The sequence below is a fragment of the Epinephelus lanceolatus genome, chromosome 11 (genome assembly GCF_041903045.1).
Source record: "Epinephelus lanceolatus isolate andai-2023 chromosome 11, ASM4190304v1, whole genome shotgun sequence".
Classification (NCBI taxonomy): domain Eukaryota; kingdom Metazoa; phylum Chordata; class Actinopteri; order Perciformes; family Serranidae; genus Epinephelus; species Epinephelus lanceolatus.
In genome coordinates this window covers 24,220,343-24,239,696 of record NC_135744.1, presented here as the reverse complement: position 1 = coordinate 24,239,696, position 19,354 = coordinate 24,220,343, and the positions used below count along the sequence as shown (strand labels likewise).

General features: G+C 41.2%; 1 protein-coding gene across 2 annotated transcripts in view; it reads left to right on the top strand.

Moving 5' to 3' along the window:
- Positions 1 to 19,354, top strand: part of camkk1a (calcium/calmodulin-dependent protein kinase kinase 1, alpha a) — a 103,597-nt gene that overhangs the window by 53,989 nt on the left and 30,254 nt on the right. For both annotated transcript variants that reach the window (XM_033634032.2, XM_033634024.2), the window contains exons 5-8: positions 10,508 to 10,559; positions 11,337 to 11,470; positions 18,600 to 18,636; positions 18,952 to 18,973. In XM_033634032.2, coding sequence (XP_033489923.1) covers positions 10,508 to 10,559; positions 11,337 to 11,470; positions 18,600 to 18,636; positions 18,952 to 18,973 — 245 coding nt within the window. The remainder of the gene's footprint in view (positions 1 to 10,507; positions 10,560 to 11,336; positions 11,471 to 18,599; positions 18,637 to 18,951; positions 18,974 to 19,354) is intronic.

Here is a 19,354-nt window from a genome sequence, read left to right as displayed (position 1 = left end):
CCAGCAGCTTTTTAGCCCACATCATGAGTGATTTTTAGGAACCCATCCATGCTTTTCCAGCAGTTTTTCAGTCCTGAGACTTGGGTATTAATTAGGGACTCGTGTTTTTTTTTCCTGATGGGCTTTGAGCGCCCATCATGGTTGTTTTTTTAGGGAACTGATGTTCTTTTTCCAGTGGCTTTTTGGTCCCAAACATGGGTATTGTTTTAACAACTCTTGACCTGTCACTGCTCTTCCAGCACCTTCCAACCTTGAAACCTGGGTGTTTACCTCTGCTTTTTAGCTGCCAAATGTGTGGGTTTTTTTTTTTTTTTTTTTTTTTTAAGGGATTTGTGTTTCATTTTTCAGTAGGTATAGTGCCACAAAAACCTTTTTCTTTCCACAAAGACACTGGGCTGAGTGTTTTTAAAAGACCCATTGTTGATTTTCTAGCAGCTTTTGAGCCCCCATCATAAGTGTTTTTTTTCAGTCCTAAATCTTTGGTGCTATTAAGGGACTCTTTTTTTTCTTTTCCAGAATGCATAGTGCCATGAAAACCAGTTCACTTTCCAGCATTTTTCTATCATGGGGTTTTTTTTAGGGACCTGTTGCTCTTTTTCCAGTCGCTCTTCAGCCCCAAAATTGGGTATTTTTGGAACAGCTTTACTTTTTTCAGCCGGTTTTTAGCCCCCAAACATGGGTGTCTTTTTTTAGGGACCTGTCACTGTTCTTCCACTGTTCTTACCCTGAAACCTGGGTGTTTTTATGCTTCCACTTTTTAGCTCCCAAACTTGGGTGTGTTTTTTTTAGGGACCTGTCACTCAATTTTTGGTCCCAAACATGGGTGTTTTTTGACAACTCGCTCATTTTTTCAGCAGATTTTTAGCCCCCAAAAGTGGGTGTTTTTTAGTTACTTGTTGCCCTTTTTCCAGTGGCTTTTTGTCCCCAAAGGTGAGTGTTTTTTGGGGATAGTGCCATGAAAAGCAGTTCATTTTTCCATTAGCTTTTGAGAGCTCATCATGGGTGTTTTTTGGGACCTCTTACTCTTTTTTCCAATAGCTTTTTGTTACCAAACATGAGTATTTTTTAACAACTTGCTCTTTTTGCAGGAGATTTTAAGCCCCAAAACATGGGGGTTTTTTAGTGACTTGTTGTCCTTTTTCCTGTGGCTTTTTGTCCCCAAAGTTGAGTGTTTTTTTTGGGGTTCTGTCATTGTTTTTTCCAGTGGCTTTTTAGGCACCAAACTTTGGTGTTTTGTAGTGATTTCCAGCTGTGTTTTGCCAGGATAGTGGCATGAAATGTGATTGTTGCTTAAGGACATATCACTGCTTTTTCAGTTGGAATTGTAGCCATGTGTTAACCGCAGCATTTTGGTAAGTAAAGTTTCAGCGCATCTGCTACATAATAACATGCAGATGTAACGTATCCATGGTTTGCATAAACATACAGTGCCAACATTTTATTTTATTTTTTTTGGTGTTTGGGTTGGTGAGTTCCTTCCTCTCAAATTGCATCAGTTGCTTCGGGGGGGGGGGGGGGGGGGGGGAGGAAATGAAAGTGGTCTCTGGTGCCATTTAAAGTGCATCCAATCCTTTATTGTCTATCTCCAAAGCAGTGCTTGCTTTATGGACCCAGCAGTTGCTTTGAGATTAGTTCAGGAGGGGGAATCTGGATATGAGCCGGCGTGCTGAGACGAGGTCATTTTAGGCGTTCCCATCAAGGTGATTTGTTCCCATAAAGCTCGCCCCCTCCAAATGTAAGCTGTTTCATGTTTGAACACAACTAAGCTGTCCCTCACTGTAGAGTCACAACAATGAAAGTGTTTGGATGAGTCATGTCAACCCTGGATAGGTTTAAGATGTACTTTTGAACTGGAGCCAGTCAGAACTCAGAGCTAAACACAACCCAGTATTAAAATGGCAGCTTGTGAAAGGGCTGATGCTGGATGGTAAACAACAGGAGTTGATGTCAGGACACAGACAAGCCTGTGAGATGAGTGAAATATTATAACAAGCAAGTGCTGGTATCGTCTTTCCCTCTGGAGGGATAATAACATGCAGCTTTAAATAAGGTCGACCTGCAGAGCCGCTCAGACATTCAGCAAGATGCAACCCTGTCAACTAGAATTCTGTTTGTATCCTACAAATTGGCAACAGTAAATACATTTTGTAAGAAGACATAATGCTGCCCAGATCACGTTTTTTTATCAGCATAAAGAGGAAACATTGTTAACTGTCATATCTGGCAAGTGGCAAGCTGTTGATACATGGGCTGAGACGATATGCTTATCTCCTGAATTGATACCATCATGATACTCAGGTGAAGATTCAATATGTACTGCAATTTCAAGTATTGGAATTCAATATTAGTTTGTTGTGATTTTTGTTCACTTCCTTAACACTAGACCTTGGTAAAAAAAAAAAAGAGTTACATCATACACTTCTCGAGAATGGGTATCATGAGACATATCACAATCAATCTGTTATTTCAGCAGCATTGTACACTGCTCTCTTTTTCTTCGTTTATCAGACCACAGATGAGACAATTCGTGAGCTAGTGCATCCCACAGTCCCTCTGCCTTGTTCCCCTCCACTATAGACTATTCACCAGGTGGAGTGTGGGCAGTAGCTCTGGAGGTTGACCTTTGGTTGGCGGTTCTAAGAACTTAAATTCACTCAGCGCAGACCCCAGTGTCGGTGCTTACAGCGGACTGGTGGCCAGCGGCAGCGCCGGGTCTAACCTGCTAGAAACTTTGCTGGTCCAGCAGTGAGTTGTAACGCTCCACTGGCTGAAATCCCTGCCTCTTAAGCCCTTTGAGTTGACACACTCTGATTCAAGGCTCTAGCTAGCTCATAGACGTAGCCACAGTGACGTCACCCACTGGTTTGTGGACTCCCATTTTGAAGCCAGTTTGGCATTTTTTTCTGTCCGTCACCATCTTGGATTTTTGCAGCCAGGACTGACCATATTTAAACAGGAGGATGGAGCAAACCCTAACGCTGGCTGCTGACTTGTATTTACAGCTATTGTTAACTGTGATAATGCCAATGCTAATTTTGTGCTAGCAAAATTAAAAACTGGCTTAAAATCTTTAAAACAAAACGTACTTACTGGAAAAACTGAATATCCGACTCCTGAGAGGGTCTTTTAGTACAACCAAATGCTGATCATCACTTATTAAGGCGACCAAAAGGTTATGATTAACTTTCATGAACTGAAAACACACTGAAAAATTGACAGCTTTAGCTTCGCCTTTACTCTGTAAATCTGGGGTTACGCCAGATGTTACAAATGACATTTAAACGGGTGAGTTATATCAGAATTCACCCCCTGTACAGCTGTCATGAATGCCGAAATTAGCCATAGAGACCAGGCTGTAAACAGGTTTATTTCTGCTGTAAATTTGGGCATTTTAACACAGATGTTTGGAGCCAGCCCCAAGTGGTCAGTAGAGGAACTGCAGTTTTTGGCGGTTCAGCGTTGGCTTAATTTTTCAGTCCTGGTGGTTGCCCTTCGAGCTACATAAACATGAACTTTAAGAAGCCATAGACATGAGCCTTTAGCTCTGGTTAGCAGGAGGCTAAAATATTAGAAACATTATCTCTCCATCTCTGAAACGTTTTGCTGTTTTGTTTCGTTTATTTTCAGATTCTCTGTTAGACTCTTTGTGGTAAGTCCGTCTCCATTTTTGGGTTGCTTTGCAGCATAGGCAGTTGTTGCCAAGGCTGGAAAAGCAACTTTCTCTGCAGGATTCTCCGTTGTTGAATGAGACTTTCACCATCTGAAGGGACGTACACACGCATCTGCATTTGTAGAACAGCCAATAGAATGCCCTCCCTGTAAAATGACCCGTGATTGGCCGAAGTCGCCTATCAGGGGCTGGATATTCTAAAGTCTGAAAACGGAGCCAAGAAGAGGTGCAGAAGTCTAGTGATCTCTCAGACAACTTGAATTACAATATGCTGTATCATGGGATTTGTGCCCACTGACGCCAAAACAAAACTGCCTGCCTCAGCTTTAAGGTGAAGGTTTAAAACTATACTAATAATCTTTATATTGTACTCCTTTAATTTAACACATAAAGGTAATATAACTCAGGATGGAGCCCTGTAAATTTTGTTGCACCCTCCTCCTCTGTAATAGTTTAATGGCACTAATGATTGGAGAATTAGCTCCACCCAAGTCCCTAGTGTTCATGTAACAGTAGTGGATGGGAACGCATGAAATGTTAATTAACAAAGTAACTTTTTTTTTTTTTGCAGATTTTCTTGAAATTTGGTTAAATTTTGCACTACATGTGGATGAAAGCCTGACTAAAGTGCTCTGTTGTACACCCTCCATCCACTCAGACCTCCTCTCTCTGAGCAGCGCATAGCACATGAATCTAGCTCTTCCTACACTACAAAAAAGTTGCACTTCAAAAACCATTTTCACCTTTAAATGGAATCAGCAAAACATAGTTAAGCACGTTTTCTTGGAGACATTGTTGTAGTGTGAGAGAATCAGGTGCAAATGGAGCCTCCTTTTGTTAGAATCACCCACAGATTCCTGAAAATGAAAAATTCATATCCACTGCAAAAAGTGTTTTCCTCCCCTTCATCTGTCCCATCTGCCTCCATTGTTTCTGTGTGTGCAAACGCATATAAAGCTTTCGCTGGGCAGGTGTCTACATTCAATTTTCTCGTTTGCATCATTGTTTCCGCTCTGTGTGGAAGCGTTCCTGCGTCTGATGCTGATTGTTGGCGCTGATGGTAAATGTTACCTTCCGGGACAGACTGCGGGCTGGCTCAAATGACAGACACATCTGAAATAACAAAGATAGGAATCAGGCGAGGAGGAGATGAGTAATGACGGCGTGGACGGGTGATTCTAATTCCTGGCAATCTAAGTTGGTTTCACACAAAACCGGTTGGATATATTTGCATGCAGAGCATCTGCAGCACAAGCCCACATACAGTGTGCACAAATATCATCACACACACAGGAAGGACAATACCTGAAAATATAATCTGTACAGTAGAAGTTGTAGCACTTAATGTTGATGACGTTCTCAGTCTTGGCATCAACATGCTGAGGAAAGTACTGGGGAATATTTGTGTTGATAAAGCAGCAGTGGTCAGTTTTTGACTTGACGGCTGTGGGGTAAAGATCAAATAATTTCATCTGTAATTCTGACCAGCATTATGGCTGAACACAAAGATTCTTTCCATGTGAGCGTTGGAAACCAGGTTTTACAGTCCAGCACATCAGCAGGTTACTAAAGGTTTTTGAATCATGCCTGTGTTTTGTTGTTGCATCCTGCATTGTGTAATTACTATGATCACAACCTGACTGGCAGGTTTCCAGTTGTGATGCAGGCCATTCATCAGCCTCGGTGGGCCACAGGAGACAAATTCATTCACTCAAATTGGTGAAGCGATTAATATAGAGGCTAATTATTTACTCTCAGAAGCAGGTGCAGTATATATATGTGTTAACATGCTGTATATGTGCTGTACTGTGTATGGAAGCAGGATTCTGGACCTAGTTTTTGTGTTAAAATAAGATAAAATAAAAGACACCATATCTAGAATATATAAAAAACGTCAATATGTTATCATGTCTGTGTGCATACAATTTTCCTGTTTTACTTTGTAGAGTAAAACGTCAGTAAATTTGCATTCATTTTCCAAGGTGATAATACGAACCACTGAAGCCCATTATAAACTGAATCACTTTAAATATCTGGCTTTTAATTGTGTTTAACCAATTTTACTTCAAGATTTCCCACACGTTCATTTATTTGGGGTGCACCGCCACAATATCTGCCTTGAGCCGCCACATTTAAATCTATTTGAAGCTGCGTTTCTCTCCTCTCTCCCTCTGGGCAGAGCACAGACAGATGGAGCAGCAGAGTGCCAAGTGCAGTTAAAGTGAAACTTAACCGTCTGTTAGTTCATATAGTTTTAGTGTTGTCTGTCGTTTTCCATCTTACTTTAGATGAAACCAGCTGCGTTCACATGAAAACTGCGCATTCCCAGGGTTCAGTGCTGGATCTAACCAGCAGCCATCCGCTGCTTCTCCAGAAGAGTGCCTGTGCTGCATTCAAAGACCCACAAAAACCTTTGAGTTCAGAGAAGGGACACAGACACACACACACACACACACACACACACACAAAAGAAAATGTGCAGATTTTGTGCACCTCCACACATTAAATTAATTTCTGTAGGAAACACTGATTTCTACTAATTTCTATTTTAATCTTGCTTTATTCATCCATGCACTTATATGTCTCTGTGCTTCTATGTGTAGACATACAGGTCTGTCTTTGTCAAGCATTTTGGTGCAAAACCTGTTTTCTTTTTGAAGTGCTGTATAAATGAAATAAAATCTGCTTCTGATTGTGATACTGTTTATGTCAGCATCTTTTAGCAATAGCCATTACCTCCCTATGCTTTATAGTAGTTGTCATGGTTAGTGACGAAGCCCCCAGTTCTCGCACCGGTGAGCTTTCTTTACTTTAATTACCCAACCCAGTCGGCAGAATAAATGTTGTCATTGCACATTTCTGCAAACCACGGATATATTGAAACACTTAAGTTCAAAAACACCGTTGTTAATGTGATTATGGGTTTAGGCATAAAAACTATTTGGCAATGGTTAGGAAAAGATCATGTTTTTAATTGAAATACTGTTTTGGGGGACACAATCACAGCAATGAATGTAGCAATGTCTAGGTAAAAATAATTGCTTTTCCCACTGGAAAACCAGTGACGGGTCACTAAAAAACACCCACGTTTGGTGCCTATAAAAGCAGCTGGAAACAACAATGACTCAACTGGTTTTGTTGTTTGTTGGTCTTGAACAGTAGCCTGAGGTATTGAACTTACATCATGTTTTCCAGATGTCATTGTGTAAGTTCATTAAAAAAACGACTTTAGTTCCTTTCATTCCACTGGTGTAAACGTAGTCTCAGTATAAGACGGCAGTCAGACATGCATATGAGGGTGCATTGAGCAGCATATACAAACGCTGTGTCCGACTGGTCCCAACTTTGCTGCGGTCTGAAACAGATGGCTCTTTTCTTCCTCCTCGGCAGTTTACCCAACGCCTTTCCCGGTGCACTGTACTGACTACGATTTAGCACCACCATAGCAGCATAATGCTGCAGTTGCTGTTACATATGACAGAAATCCATCAAGTGCACGCCCGTTAGAAAATAGTGATTTCCGACATGGCACCCATCAGAGTTTTGTTGAGAGCAGGAGGCCGGAGGAACTTTGATGGAGGCGGCTGCTTCCTAATTCTCTGTGCAGGAAAAACCTTGTCAGTAACAGTTCCACCTTGTCATTGGTACAAGCAAAGAAATCTCTGGTCATATTTTTCACCATTGCTGTTCTTCCTCTGTAGTATTTTCTGCAACTATGCAACCAACCACAGAGTGGGCAGTCTGTCTCCTGTTTACTGGTGCGCACATGCCTGAGATTGTTTTCATTTTGAAATGCTTTTATAACATGAAAATGTGTTCATGTGGATGTAGCCTGAGTGGCATAAACTTCCTTTTACTATTGAGCCTCTGAGGAGGTTAATCCAGCCATGATGTCAACACCCAGTAAAAATTAGTTCCCTCAGTCTTTATTTCTTTGGGGCAAAATAAATAAATAAGCAAACTTAAGGTGCAGTGCAGCAGAAGTCTTGTTTGCTTGACGAGACTTTTTTGTCTACAGATTACAGTGCTGGAGAATTCAGAAAAGGCACAATGGCACAGTGAAAGAACAATATGGTGACTGACATCATCCTTAAACCTTTTTATGTTCCAGCTTCTACAAAATAAAGTTCCTGCTGTCGTGATTGTGGCTCCCTTTGATCAACACCATGAACCACTCACCAGTTCCTCCTCGGCACATATGGTCAGAGGGTTGTAAACTGAACTCACGTTACCTTTTAGATTGTGTTTTTCACATTTATTGCTATACTTTGTTGAAAAGCAAGATATAGTCATTCCCAATTTCATGTTTGGTAAAACACATTTACTGTGAGTAAAACTGCGATGACGCACCTACACCTGCCTACACAGGCAGAATTTAGCTTTTGAGATGGCAGCTATTTATGGAGCTCCACCATAAATCCCAGATTCTGTAATGAACCCTGGTATGAATAATGCAATCTGTATGGCAACTTTACAACCGAAAAAAGCTGCAATAATTCTGAATATTGCTGGACAATTTTTAACTGTTTAATGACTCTGTGGCTGAGTCAGAAACCACCCTCCCACCATCTAACACACACAGATATTCAAACACACACACAGAAGCAGCACACCATGGAAACTGGTGTGCTCCACATACAGGGGAGGATCTGCTTCCTCGCCAGACCTGGTTTGTGCACAGTCATAGCCATGGGGACCAGTTTCAGAGGAAACTGCTGAGCTGTACATCACCGGAACTGTTTGTAGTGTTGAGAGACCGTCCTTCCCCAAAAGATTACCACATAGGTTGTTTGTAAAGCAACCCATAGTTCCGTTTATTGTTAGACAGCGACCTGTAATGGCTGTTGTAATTATGACTGAAGGATGGAAAGGATGAAGTCAGATGATGCAGTATGAAGAGCAACAAAGCTTGCACAGGGAGAAGGTTGGGGTGGACAGATGTGTCAAACAAACACAGGACTTTGACCCTGGAGCCCGCTGTTTCTGTCCCTTGTGAAACCAGAACTCAGCACTCACTTATTTTAACTTGTGTACGTAGGTTAACTTACGTCAGGTACAGCATGTAACGAACATACTTATCATAACCTAAACCATTATCTTATTCCTAAACCTAACCAAGAAGGTTTGTTTCCCAACATAACCAAAGTTCACAACATTAACCACTTCTTTAAAACTGCAGCCATTACATTTAGAAATGAGGACGGGTTGATCTCATAGAACTTGGGTTACAAAACACATTTGAGCCTTATAATGAAGTAACACAGCCTATTAGGTCTTAATTAGCCTGTCAATATTACTGATCCATCTAATGAGCACTCATTAACAAGTTTTACCACAAAGTGGCTACTCTGTAAAGGGCTAATAGTGATTATTTGGTACTTGAACTTTGCATTGTTGGCAGTGAAAGTAAAGAAATCTGTCCACATACTATTAAATTTACTGTTTTCCTGTGAGACTTTTACTTTTTTGGATTTAAAATCCATTGTTATCAAAGCAAGGGGACCGCAAGACTATCCACTGCTATTGAGGTTTGGCAAAATTTAGAGGAAAAGGCGCCAGGCCACAGATATGTGATGCACATTTTAGCTGATGACATGCCAAATCTCGGCCTACAACAACAATAAATGAAAATTAAAATGTAAATTTTTTTTTTGTCAAGCCACACAGAGCCACTAGAGAGGGGCTAAAGAGCTGCTGACAGCTTGATATGGCTCTGCTATTTTGGACAAATGTCTGACATTCAGGGAAATGTTACTGACTGTCTCTCTTCTTCCTTTGCATAACTGATTCCTTGTAACGAGATGTCATCTTGGCTTTGGGTTTGTTCCCTCACATATATACACAGACAAGCAGTTGTCCTTTATACACCAATACATGCTCTTTTCCATGAAACATTTACTTGCCTCAGACTCAGATGCCTGTGACCTTTTAACAAAGGATAATAACACAGATAATAAACCCATTGACTTCAAAACTTGCATGTTTCTCCCTTTAATGAAGGCACATGTGAGGAAGCTGCTGAGGGTTGTAGCAGAAGGTTAAACCTTTGAGGTATTTCGTTCTTTGATTTCATGTACATTAGGACCCCCTTTACACATTGGATTAAAATGTATTGTGGGCGAATGGATTGCAATCAGATAGTGCTTGACCACACTGAGGACAGATTGTGATCTGATCGGCCAAACTACCTGCGGAGAGACGCATTGTGACCACATTGAACACAAGCGTGAATGCATTTAGGTTTTCAATCCACATACAACAGCCACATGGTTGGAAATACTTAATCACATGTCAAACCAGCAAGGTGGCAGCCATTAGCCAGTTAGCAAGTTAATTACTTAGTTACTGGCAAAAAACAGCAAGATAGCTTATTGATTGTCGAAACACTGGTGGATGGAGTCAAGATGAAACCAAGTGTCCGCTTTCAGTTTGGTCTGACAAAAGTATGCAAGCAAAACTTGGCAACTATTTTGCAACTGAGCCATCTATGAAGTACAGTACTGGCTAAGCTAATGGTGGAGAACAGCTACAACTAGTCCTGGACAAAGCTATCAGATCTCAAAGTTGACACTGGAGAAACATATTAATACAAGGTGTTAATCTATAATCAGGTTAAATCATGTCTAGATACAATCTGGATGCAAGACACATTTTAATGCAAGCTGTAAAGGTGGTCTTAACAGTATGTTTATTTGTACACCTTTTAGCTCTAGTTTAGTTTCTCTTTTGAGAAGTTATCGATCTTTATTGATGAATGGTTGAGGTTCCACTTTATTGTTAACACTAGCCATATGTGAAGACACTGTGTGATCAAAATCATTTTCTGTTTTCCTACAGGCCATGAAGGTGGTGTCCAAGAAGAAGTTAATGAAGCAGTGTGGTTTTCCACGTGAGTGCTATTCTTCTAAACAGTCACACACAATTCACTGTATGAGTGTTTACATATCATGTTAACTTTAAACTTTCAGAGGGGTTTCTAGTCAAAGGGTAGGTGTGGTGTTTTTCAACCTGGACCCTATTTTCCCATGTTTTTGTGTCTAAATGACCAGTGGGAACAACAGTTATTGAAAGTGGTCTAGTACTGAGTAAGACCGCTGCAACCGGAGGCCACGGAACAGGCTGCAATGTAACCACTCAGGGCATGTTTATCTGTCAGTTTTTGTCCACTTAAAGTGCTTTGTTTTTGCCTCAGGCTCAGGTTGGTACTCTAAGTGTCTGACAACATTATGGAAAGGGTCCCTACAGAGACAGAGCTTTTTGTTAAAGAGTATAATCCCCTTTGTTTAACCAGAGACAGCCTCAAAATCACCATCGCCAACTCACCACTCCATTTGAATAAACAGTAGTTTTAGAGTGTATAAAGGCAGCATATTTTCACATCCAATTGAATGAATTTAGGGGTTAATTTCTACCAAACCAGAGATGGTGATCATAGGAACAATGGAAAGACAAACCAAGACGTGTTTTGTGAGTGGGATCCAGGATGAAAAGTACAGAAATTTTTTGGACAGTTTAAAAACTGTTTACATTTAGACATAGGAGCACTAACAAAACGAAAGCAGTCACAAGTCTATAGATCATCATGTTGTATGATTGCTCTCACCAAGACTAATCATGATTGAGTGAATCATTTAGTTATGTATTTGGTTTGTGTGGTGTTCTGCAGGTCGCCCGCCCCCAAGGGGACCCAAAGCAGCTCAGGGAGAGCAGCCCAAAATCTTAGGACCCCTGGAGAGGGTCTATCAGGAGATTGCCATTCTCAAAAAACTGGACCATGTCAACATTGTCAAGCTGGTGGAGGTGAGAGTGTCCCTATCTTTTGGCTCTATGTTGAACAGTAAATGGTTGCTACTTTTACATGTAGAAACCAATTAATGCATCAGTCCTGTTGCTATAGACGTACCCCTGCATTAATGCTGGAAATTAGTCAAAATATATGTGGTAGGATTTCTTGTTTAGATTTGAAGGTGGTACTAGAAGTTCTTAATCCTGCTAGCAGCGCAGCAGGGGGTCATTCTGATGTTCCCAGGGTCTTATGTTTCTCAGCTCTATGTAGCACATGAAAGGAAACCTGAAGACAATGTTCCCTCACTCTGGATTCACTTCGAGGTGTACTATGCAGGATCACGAGTTACTGTTTGTAAAGACGCTCACCATGGAAAGTGAAAGTAAAATCCATTCCTAGATTCACTCTCATTTGATGTTTTGCCTTTTTTTATTTGCATACAATCTGGCACCTGGTAGCTAACTTTTTTTAAAGCCCCAACCTCACCTGAGCGCCCCTCCATCCTGAACATAGAAAATAAAAAGAAAATAATAAAATCCAGGCAGAGGGCAGAGTCTCTGCAGATAAATACACCACCACACACTGAGGGCAGGTCAAAAGTGATCAATGATTACTTCTTTATGTGTTTATAGATTATTTCATATGAAAATTTTGCATAGTATATCTTAAGTATGACATGGGTTTGAGTGAGGCTAGGGGACTGTAATTCTGACTTTGAGAGGCGTAACATTGCACTGGTACAGGTCTTAGTCTTGATAATAGTCACTCTTTTTGTATGGACAACTCCCAAACATATTTCAACCCTTAATTAAAAATAAGAAGAATTGGCAAACCAATTAATGAACCAATTAAAAGAGAGGAAAAAGAAAAAAAATAATAAAAAAAAGGGGAAAGTAGTTATTAGAAATTCAAGGGTTAGGAAATCAATAGTTGCTGATTATTGCCATCGCCAAACAGGTTAAGATTAGTAAAGAGGTCTAGGGTCAGGATATGGCTCCTATATGCTCAATGTTGGACACATCTCTGTGTGGAGCGTTGTGTTCGTACTCTGTGTTCATTCTGTCCGTATTTGCAAAGTTGAAGCCAGATACGACCGTAGGGAGATGAGGAAGAAATTTAAATAGTGGTAGAGCAGAACATATTGGTAATATATAGTGAAATTTGTGAGATGAATTCTCCATCCACATGTCGGGATGTAATTATTGGCTACACAGACCACAGCTGTCTACAACACTGCCTCCATTTAAAGGAACAATATAACGACCTTGGTTGTATGTATGCCATCATAAAGGAGGCATGGAAGTATGGGGGTAGTGACGCTCACATCGTTTGAAATGGACTTATCTTTTTTTGTATGTAAAAGGAGTATAAATGAGCCTTTAGAGTCAGAACGCTCCAACAATCAACCATCTTCATCTCCAAAGGTCAGGCTTAATATTTATGAAACATTTTAACTTGAAACGAGTCAAATTTGATGTAATCACAATAGGAAGGTTGATGTGTGTTAACAGAATATTGAACTGTGGAATCCAGGTGGCCCAGTTCAACTCAGTTTTAAACCTTTGACGTGTCAATGCAATAATTTTGTTGGTACTTTATACTGTGACTGTACTTGTGAGGAAGTAATGTTTTCTTTTGTATGTAGGACTTTAGGAGGCACTGTTTCTTTTCGAGAACGTAAATGTATTTTCCGTTTTGTTGATATTTGGAGATAAATAATAAATGGTGTCTTGCTGTTGGGAAATGTTTCAATGATAACAGCAAGTGGACATCCACAGCGGGTTTAAATCCATTGTGGTCAGGATTATCCTTTACCACTCCGTCTTCAGAGAACCTTCCTCTCTGTGTACTCTGACTCACACTTTGTATTCTTGTCCTATCAGTTTATGTCTGACCAAAAAGGTGGATAAACCCTGCGCTGCCAGGAAACAGGTGTGGAAAATGAGATAGATTTACCCTCCAGCACATCTATCACACCTCTGTCACTGAATCTTCATAACGTTTCGGCGACATGTTCCATAAAAACAAAGCCTCCGACCTGTAAATAGATTCTTATATTCACAACAGCCAGCGCTCTCAAACTTGGGTCGAGTTAGTGACTTCTAAAGATGGATAGACTTTTCTGCAGAGGAGGTTGTTTATGAAAGATGATAGCCCATTTTGAAGACGTGACTCAAGATGCCCGCCGCTCCCTTGCGATATCATCAGAGTGTTTTTCAATCTTGGGCATATGGTGGGGGCACTGCCGTCGTTGTCAGGAGTCAAGCTCAGGGAGTCAGTCGCTGGGAAAGCTGTCTGGCTTGCTCAGGTGTAGAGTGTGCCAGAAATACAGAGTTTTTAAGCAAGAGCTGCCTGTGCTCTCACACACACACTTGTCTCTTCCCTTCCTTGTCCACCCTCACTCTCGCTCTCATAACAGGCGTATGTGGGCAACGGGAAAACATGCCTTCCTCCTCTCCATCTCTCTCTGTTCATCCATTTAAATGGGCTGTGCTCCGGTCGGGATCATATTCATTACGACTTTCCAACTGATTCCTGTGAGGCTGCAGTCCAGTCCATCTAATTAGAAATAGACTTTTGAAACATGAAAGCCGACGCCAAGTGGAACAGATTTAAGCTGATGAAAGTGATATGGTCATTTGTCACAGAAGGTTGGGAAAAGGCCGACCCTGTACTCACCAAGGCGTGCAGTTGTTTTGAGAGCAGACGCTTCAAAGGCCCGAGCTCAATTCATGTGATTTCCCCTTAAATCAAGATGCCCTTTTAATGCATCCTCTACACTGCATTAGTCAACAGCTACAAATAAGATTAGTACATCTGTGATGCTTTGCACTCTGCACACAACAGCTCATTTACTGTTTAAAGCTTTCGGCACTTTTACTTAAAACAAAGGGAGAAAAATGAAGCATGGTGCAAACAGAGCAGTATTTATTTAAGTGTGTAAGATGTTCGGAGCAAACATTCACAGGGATGTTGTATTTAAAGCAACTGTGTGTCTCTGGGTTTGTGGGAGCTGTGAGCAGTAACCTTGCAGTAGGGCTGCACAATATATTATTTTTTTAATCGTCATTGCGATGTCAACTTGCAAGATAAACACATTTTTAGTTATTTGAAAGAATGTATCAGTAGGAAACTGCACTTTAAAATGTAACAGCCATTCTGTTTTTTATTGGTGCCTTTCGTGTCCAGTTCAGTAATATCGTTATTTCAATACTCAGCAGCGTTACCGCATACTTTCCTCGTGTCATGCAGCCCTACCTTATATCTATATATATGCAGAGATTGTAGGTAATGTTCAGTTTGGCCGGGGAGGCCTGGGGCTTGGCTCAGGCAAAACGGTATGGAATAAAGCAGGTTTCAAAGATGAAAGAAAGCTGGTTGTAGAACAGATATGTAGACAGGAGGAGATATTAAGGGGTGCAAAGGTAGTGGCCCAGGCTAAGCAGGGACAGTGGTTGAATTGGGAAAGTGTAGAGAAGAGGAAGCTTAGTTGGAGGGACCTAGTTGGAGTGTCTTGCTCCTGGGGGAACTCCGGGTGCGGGGACAGAGTTTGAGGAAGACAGTGAAGGAAACGTCAGATGAAGCAGCCAGAGCTAGTCAGTGGATCTGGATGAGAAAAAATAATGTCAGTTGGGGGCCAGCAGGGGGAACTACTAAGCAGGGTACATAACTCATTGAGATCAGGTGGAGAGATCCACCAATTTGTCCTCTCAGGAGAAAATCCAGGGAGAAGTAGGTTATTTAAGTGTGGGAGTGGACTACTTGAATCCCTTTGCTGCAAGGTGAGTGTGTTTGCTGATCCTGTGAGTGTATCTATCTCCTTTAACTTTAGCTTATATTGGAGTTATGATATGTTGTGTGAAAAAGAGTATGGTGAATGTGCTAGGAAAGGTAGTATCAGCACTGTCTCTACCTGGAGCTCGCATGAACGGAGCTTGGGTTTGTTGAAGGTGGCAGTGCTGTTTGGGCTGAGAAAGCCATGTGTAAGTAAGGTAAAGGAGGTTGTTGGGTTGGTGCAAGGAGCAGTGAGACCTGGCATTAGGGGAGTGTCTCTGGGACGCCAGAGAAGCCTCCTGGAGGTGTCGTGGGACCAACTAGACGAAACGCTGGTGAAAGGAGGTTCCCACCTGATGACCCCAAAGACATGTTGGTTATCACTGCTCACTGGTCTGTATAGTTAAGCCTTGCCATAATAGCTTATCATAGGGCTTAGGAGGTTATTTACTGAGTGCTGACCCTTTATCTAGAGCACAAATTTCTTGTGTTTATTTGAATTGAATATAGCACATTTTACAAATCACAGGGATTACCAAAGTGCTGTACAGAACAAAATATGTGCACAAAAATAGCTAAAAACATAAACATAGAAACAAAGAAACACAAGCATCTAGTCAACAGCCAGAAAAGACTGGGCAAAAGACCACAAAACTCTCAGTTTGAATTAAAAGCCAAGGTGTAAAGGTGGGTTTTTAGACGAGATTTAAAAGATTCGAGGGTGGGGGCCAATCTGACATGATGGAAGTGTGTTCCACAATTTAGGTGCTGCAACTGAAAAAGCACAGTCACCTCTGGTTTTTAAGTTTGTCATAGGGACCTCAAGTTGCAGCTGGTCAGAGGAGCGCTGTGACCTTAGGGGAGTCTTAGCATGAATAATGTCACAGAGGTACTGAAGCACCAGACCATGAATCGATTTTGAAAGTGAACAATAAGATTTTGAAATCAATTCTGAAGCGAACAGGTAGCCAGTGGAGAAAGCCAGAATCGGAGTGATATGGTCATACTTGCGGTTTACGGTTAGTAGTCGCACCGTAGCATTCTGAACCAACTGCAAACGTGCAACAGAGGCTTGGTTTAAACCAGCATAAAGTGTGTTGCAGTAGTCCATTTGAAGCCTCAAATGATAAAAACTGGAACTAACCACCACATTTACCTGCTTGTCAAATTTAAAAGCATTGTCCATTTTGACACCAAGATTTGAGACCATGGGTTTGACATAGGGTTGCAGGGAACCTAGGTCTAGAGGGGGGACACTGGTGCCACTGGGTCCAAACACTATGGGTCTCATTCATGAAACGTGAACAGAAGGAATTTGTGTGTAAACTCTTCGCAGACGGAAATTTACGTGCATGTCCACATTCATCAATATTTTAGTAGCTCCGATCTTTTCGTAGCTACTAACAAAATCTACTCCTGCTCCTGACCACTCATAGTGCTTGTGTAAATTTAGTAAAGCACATAAATATTGCTTGTCACTATTGGAAATTACAATTTTAACTCGTATTGCGCTCTGTTATGTACACAAAACACAGATGCCTTTGAAACCCGCATTCTAAACATGACAAAATATTAAAAATATAACACATTTAGTTAAATTAGTTGGCCATTAGCAGGTTTAAGATCCAGATTAGGTTCATGATTGTGAATTATCTATGTAAATCGACTCAATAGATTATATGTTCTTTCTACATGTTGAATGATGATAATAAAAATATCCGTAAGGACAGCCGGATCACAGCCTCTTCGGCCTCGGTGCCTGGGTTCAGCAGGGGCAGCAGGAGCAGCAGGTGGTGGAGCAATGAAGGAGCACGCGCCAGCTGAAAGAATTATTTGAGATAACACGGGTTTTGTTTTTTTTGTTTTTTGGCTTTTTGATCATTTGAATGAATAAATCTGATTTGAAAAATGTTTAATTTACGTTCTATAAAACAGAGCTTCAGGCTATTGAGGTTCAAATAATTTGAAGACGATGCATACAAAACCGCTGTAGGCTATATGTTATCCGTATCATTTGTTAAAATAAATGTTAAATAGCTCTACATTCCGATAGCCATCACTGATTTAGAGTTGATCCATCACGCACAAAACATCTCTGGTTTCCCATTCCCACTTCATTCAAAACCCCACAAATGAATCTTCTGTTTGTTTGGTGACTGCTGTATTTTTTTGTGTGTGCTTATGCGTTTCTTTGCCTCCAGTTTCATATCAAACCATTTATGCTTCACCTCTGACATGGTTCTTTGTACTATGGAGACAACATTAACAGCATCTGTTACCTCCCTCCAGGCCTTCGCTTTGCCTGTCCCTGTCACACCACTACTAACTGAAGAAAATAAAATGTTTTTTCTTAAGTCCACTTCACCCAAAATTATTTCGATCTCCGCTTCGGAAAAATTCTTTTTTCTTTCTCTGTCTTTCTTTCTTTGTGCCATGACTGACAGGTCGATTGGATGCACCTACACCTCCTTATATGGTGGTCATTGGCCGTTCATTGGCGGGGGTTTATGCTAATTGCTGATCACCGGGAGCGCGCTGTCACTTTACGATGGATTGGCATTCATGATCATACACACGTGTTTACTATCAAATCTGAGTTTCCCGTGGCATTCCTGAATCCGGAGTAGGTTTTTAGTAGAGTAGGCTTTTATGTGCAAATCTACACACAGATTTACTCACTTTTCATGAATAAGACCCTATGACTTCTGTCTTACTCTCATTTAAACATAAAAAGTTTTGAGCCAACCAAGCCTTAATGTCATTTAGACATTCAACAAGAGCTGCCAGGTGGCTGTTACTGTGACAGGATGTAGTCTACAGATTTAGCATCGCACTACAATAACATTGGTGGGCCCATGATGGATATTTAAAAGAAAAATCTAAATTGATGCAGCAGAGGAGGGTTTTTATGTTGAAGTCTCATTTAAGCCAGGTAGAGTTCTTCAGTAGAAAAACTGCAGGCCACACATTGTACAGAGAGTCAGAGGAATTAGTGCTAAAGGTGCTCATAAGCTCTCTTTTGTCCCTTGGCCCAGGAACAGGTAACTCCAGCCAGCTATCAGCTGCAGAGCTGTGAATCTGCACAAACCTGCAAAGCTGGTGTTTTAAATTAAGGCTCCCACCAATATCCTAATGGCAAATCTAACAGCTTGCATGTCAGAACAAAAAAAAGGTCAAAGGGACTTTCTTCTAATCAAATCTTCGCAAAGACTTCTGAGTTCTGCAGTGGTTTTGGTCCTGAATGCTTCCTGTCAGTTTTTTAAATGATCCCGACAAGAGGGATCACATGTTAGTTTTTATATTGTTCACCTGTACCTTGAGGTTTTCAGGTGGAAAGACTCCACTCATGATAATGTGTTAATGTCGCAGGTTCTGGATGATCCGGCGGAGGACAACCTTCACATGGGTATGTAGACCATTTTTTCTGTGTCTGCTCTATTTTTGCCCTCTGTCAGCCTTTGGCACTTGGCACATATGCCACCAACAAGTATATAAGTTATTCACGATTCAGATCTTCTTCCCTCCACACCACCTCAGGGCTCACACATTATGCAGAAATCTTCCATCAGCCATGCCAGGTCACAGTTAGTGTGACACGTCAAACTCTCTATGTGCTATATTCAAAATAATGTGTTGCTGGGGTGTTGCCTCAGTGACAGCAGTGGCCAAACACAGCGGATGAATGAATGAATAACATGTTCCTATTTCCTTTCTCTGACAGTGTTTGAGCTGATGCGTAAAGGGTGAGTAGAGAACATGTCCTTTATTTTAATAATTCAAGGCTCATCCTCCTCTACCTTCACCTCTTCCTCCTCCTCCCTCCATCCCTCTGTCCCTGCCTCCGTCTCTGCAGTGTTCTCCTTCATTACTCCGAGCTGACACCGTGCGGGTGTTTGTTCCATCCCAGGCTTCAAAGAGATTCGTAATGTTCTTAGGTTTTCACAGTCATTACCAGTGGCAGTAATCCGTGTAAATGTTTCACGTCCTGATGCACGAGCTGTTCCTTCCTACACACCACAGAACAAATTGTGATGATCTAATGATCTGAGACCTTTTGTTATTATAAGGGAACAGAGTTGGGAGGGGGAGCTGGTATCATTTCACACATGTGCATAAATAAGTCA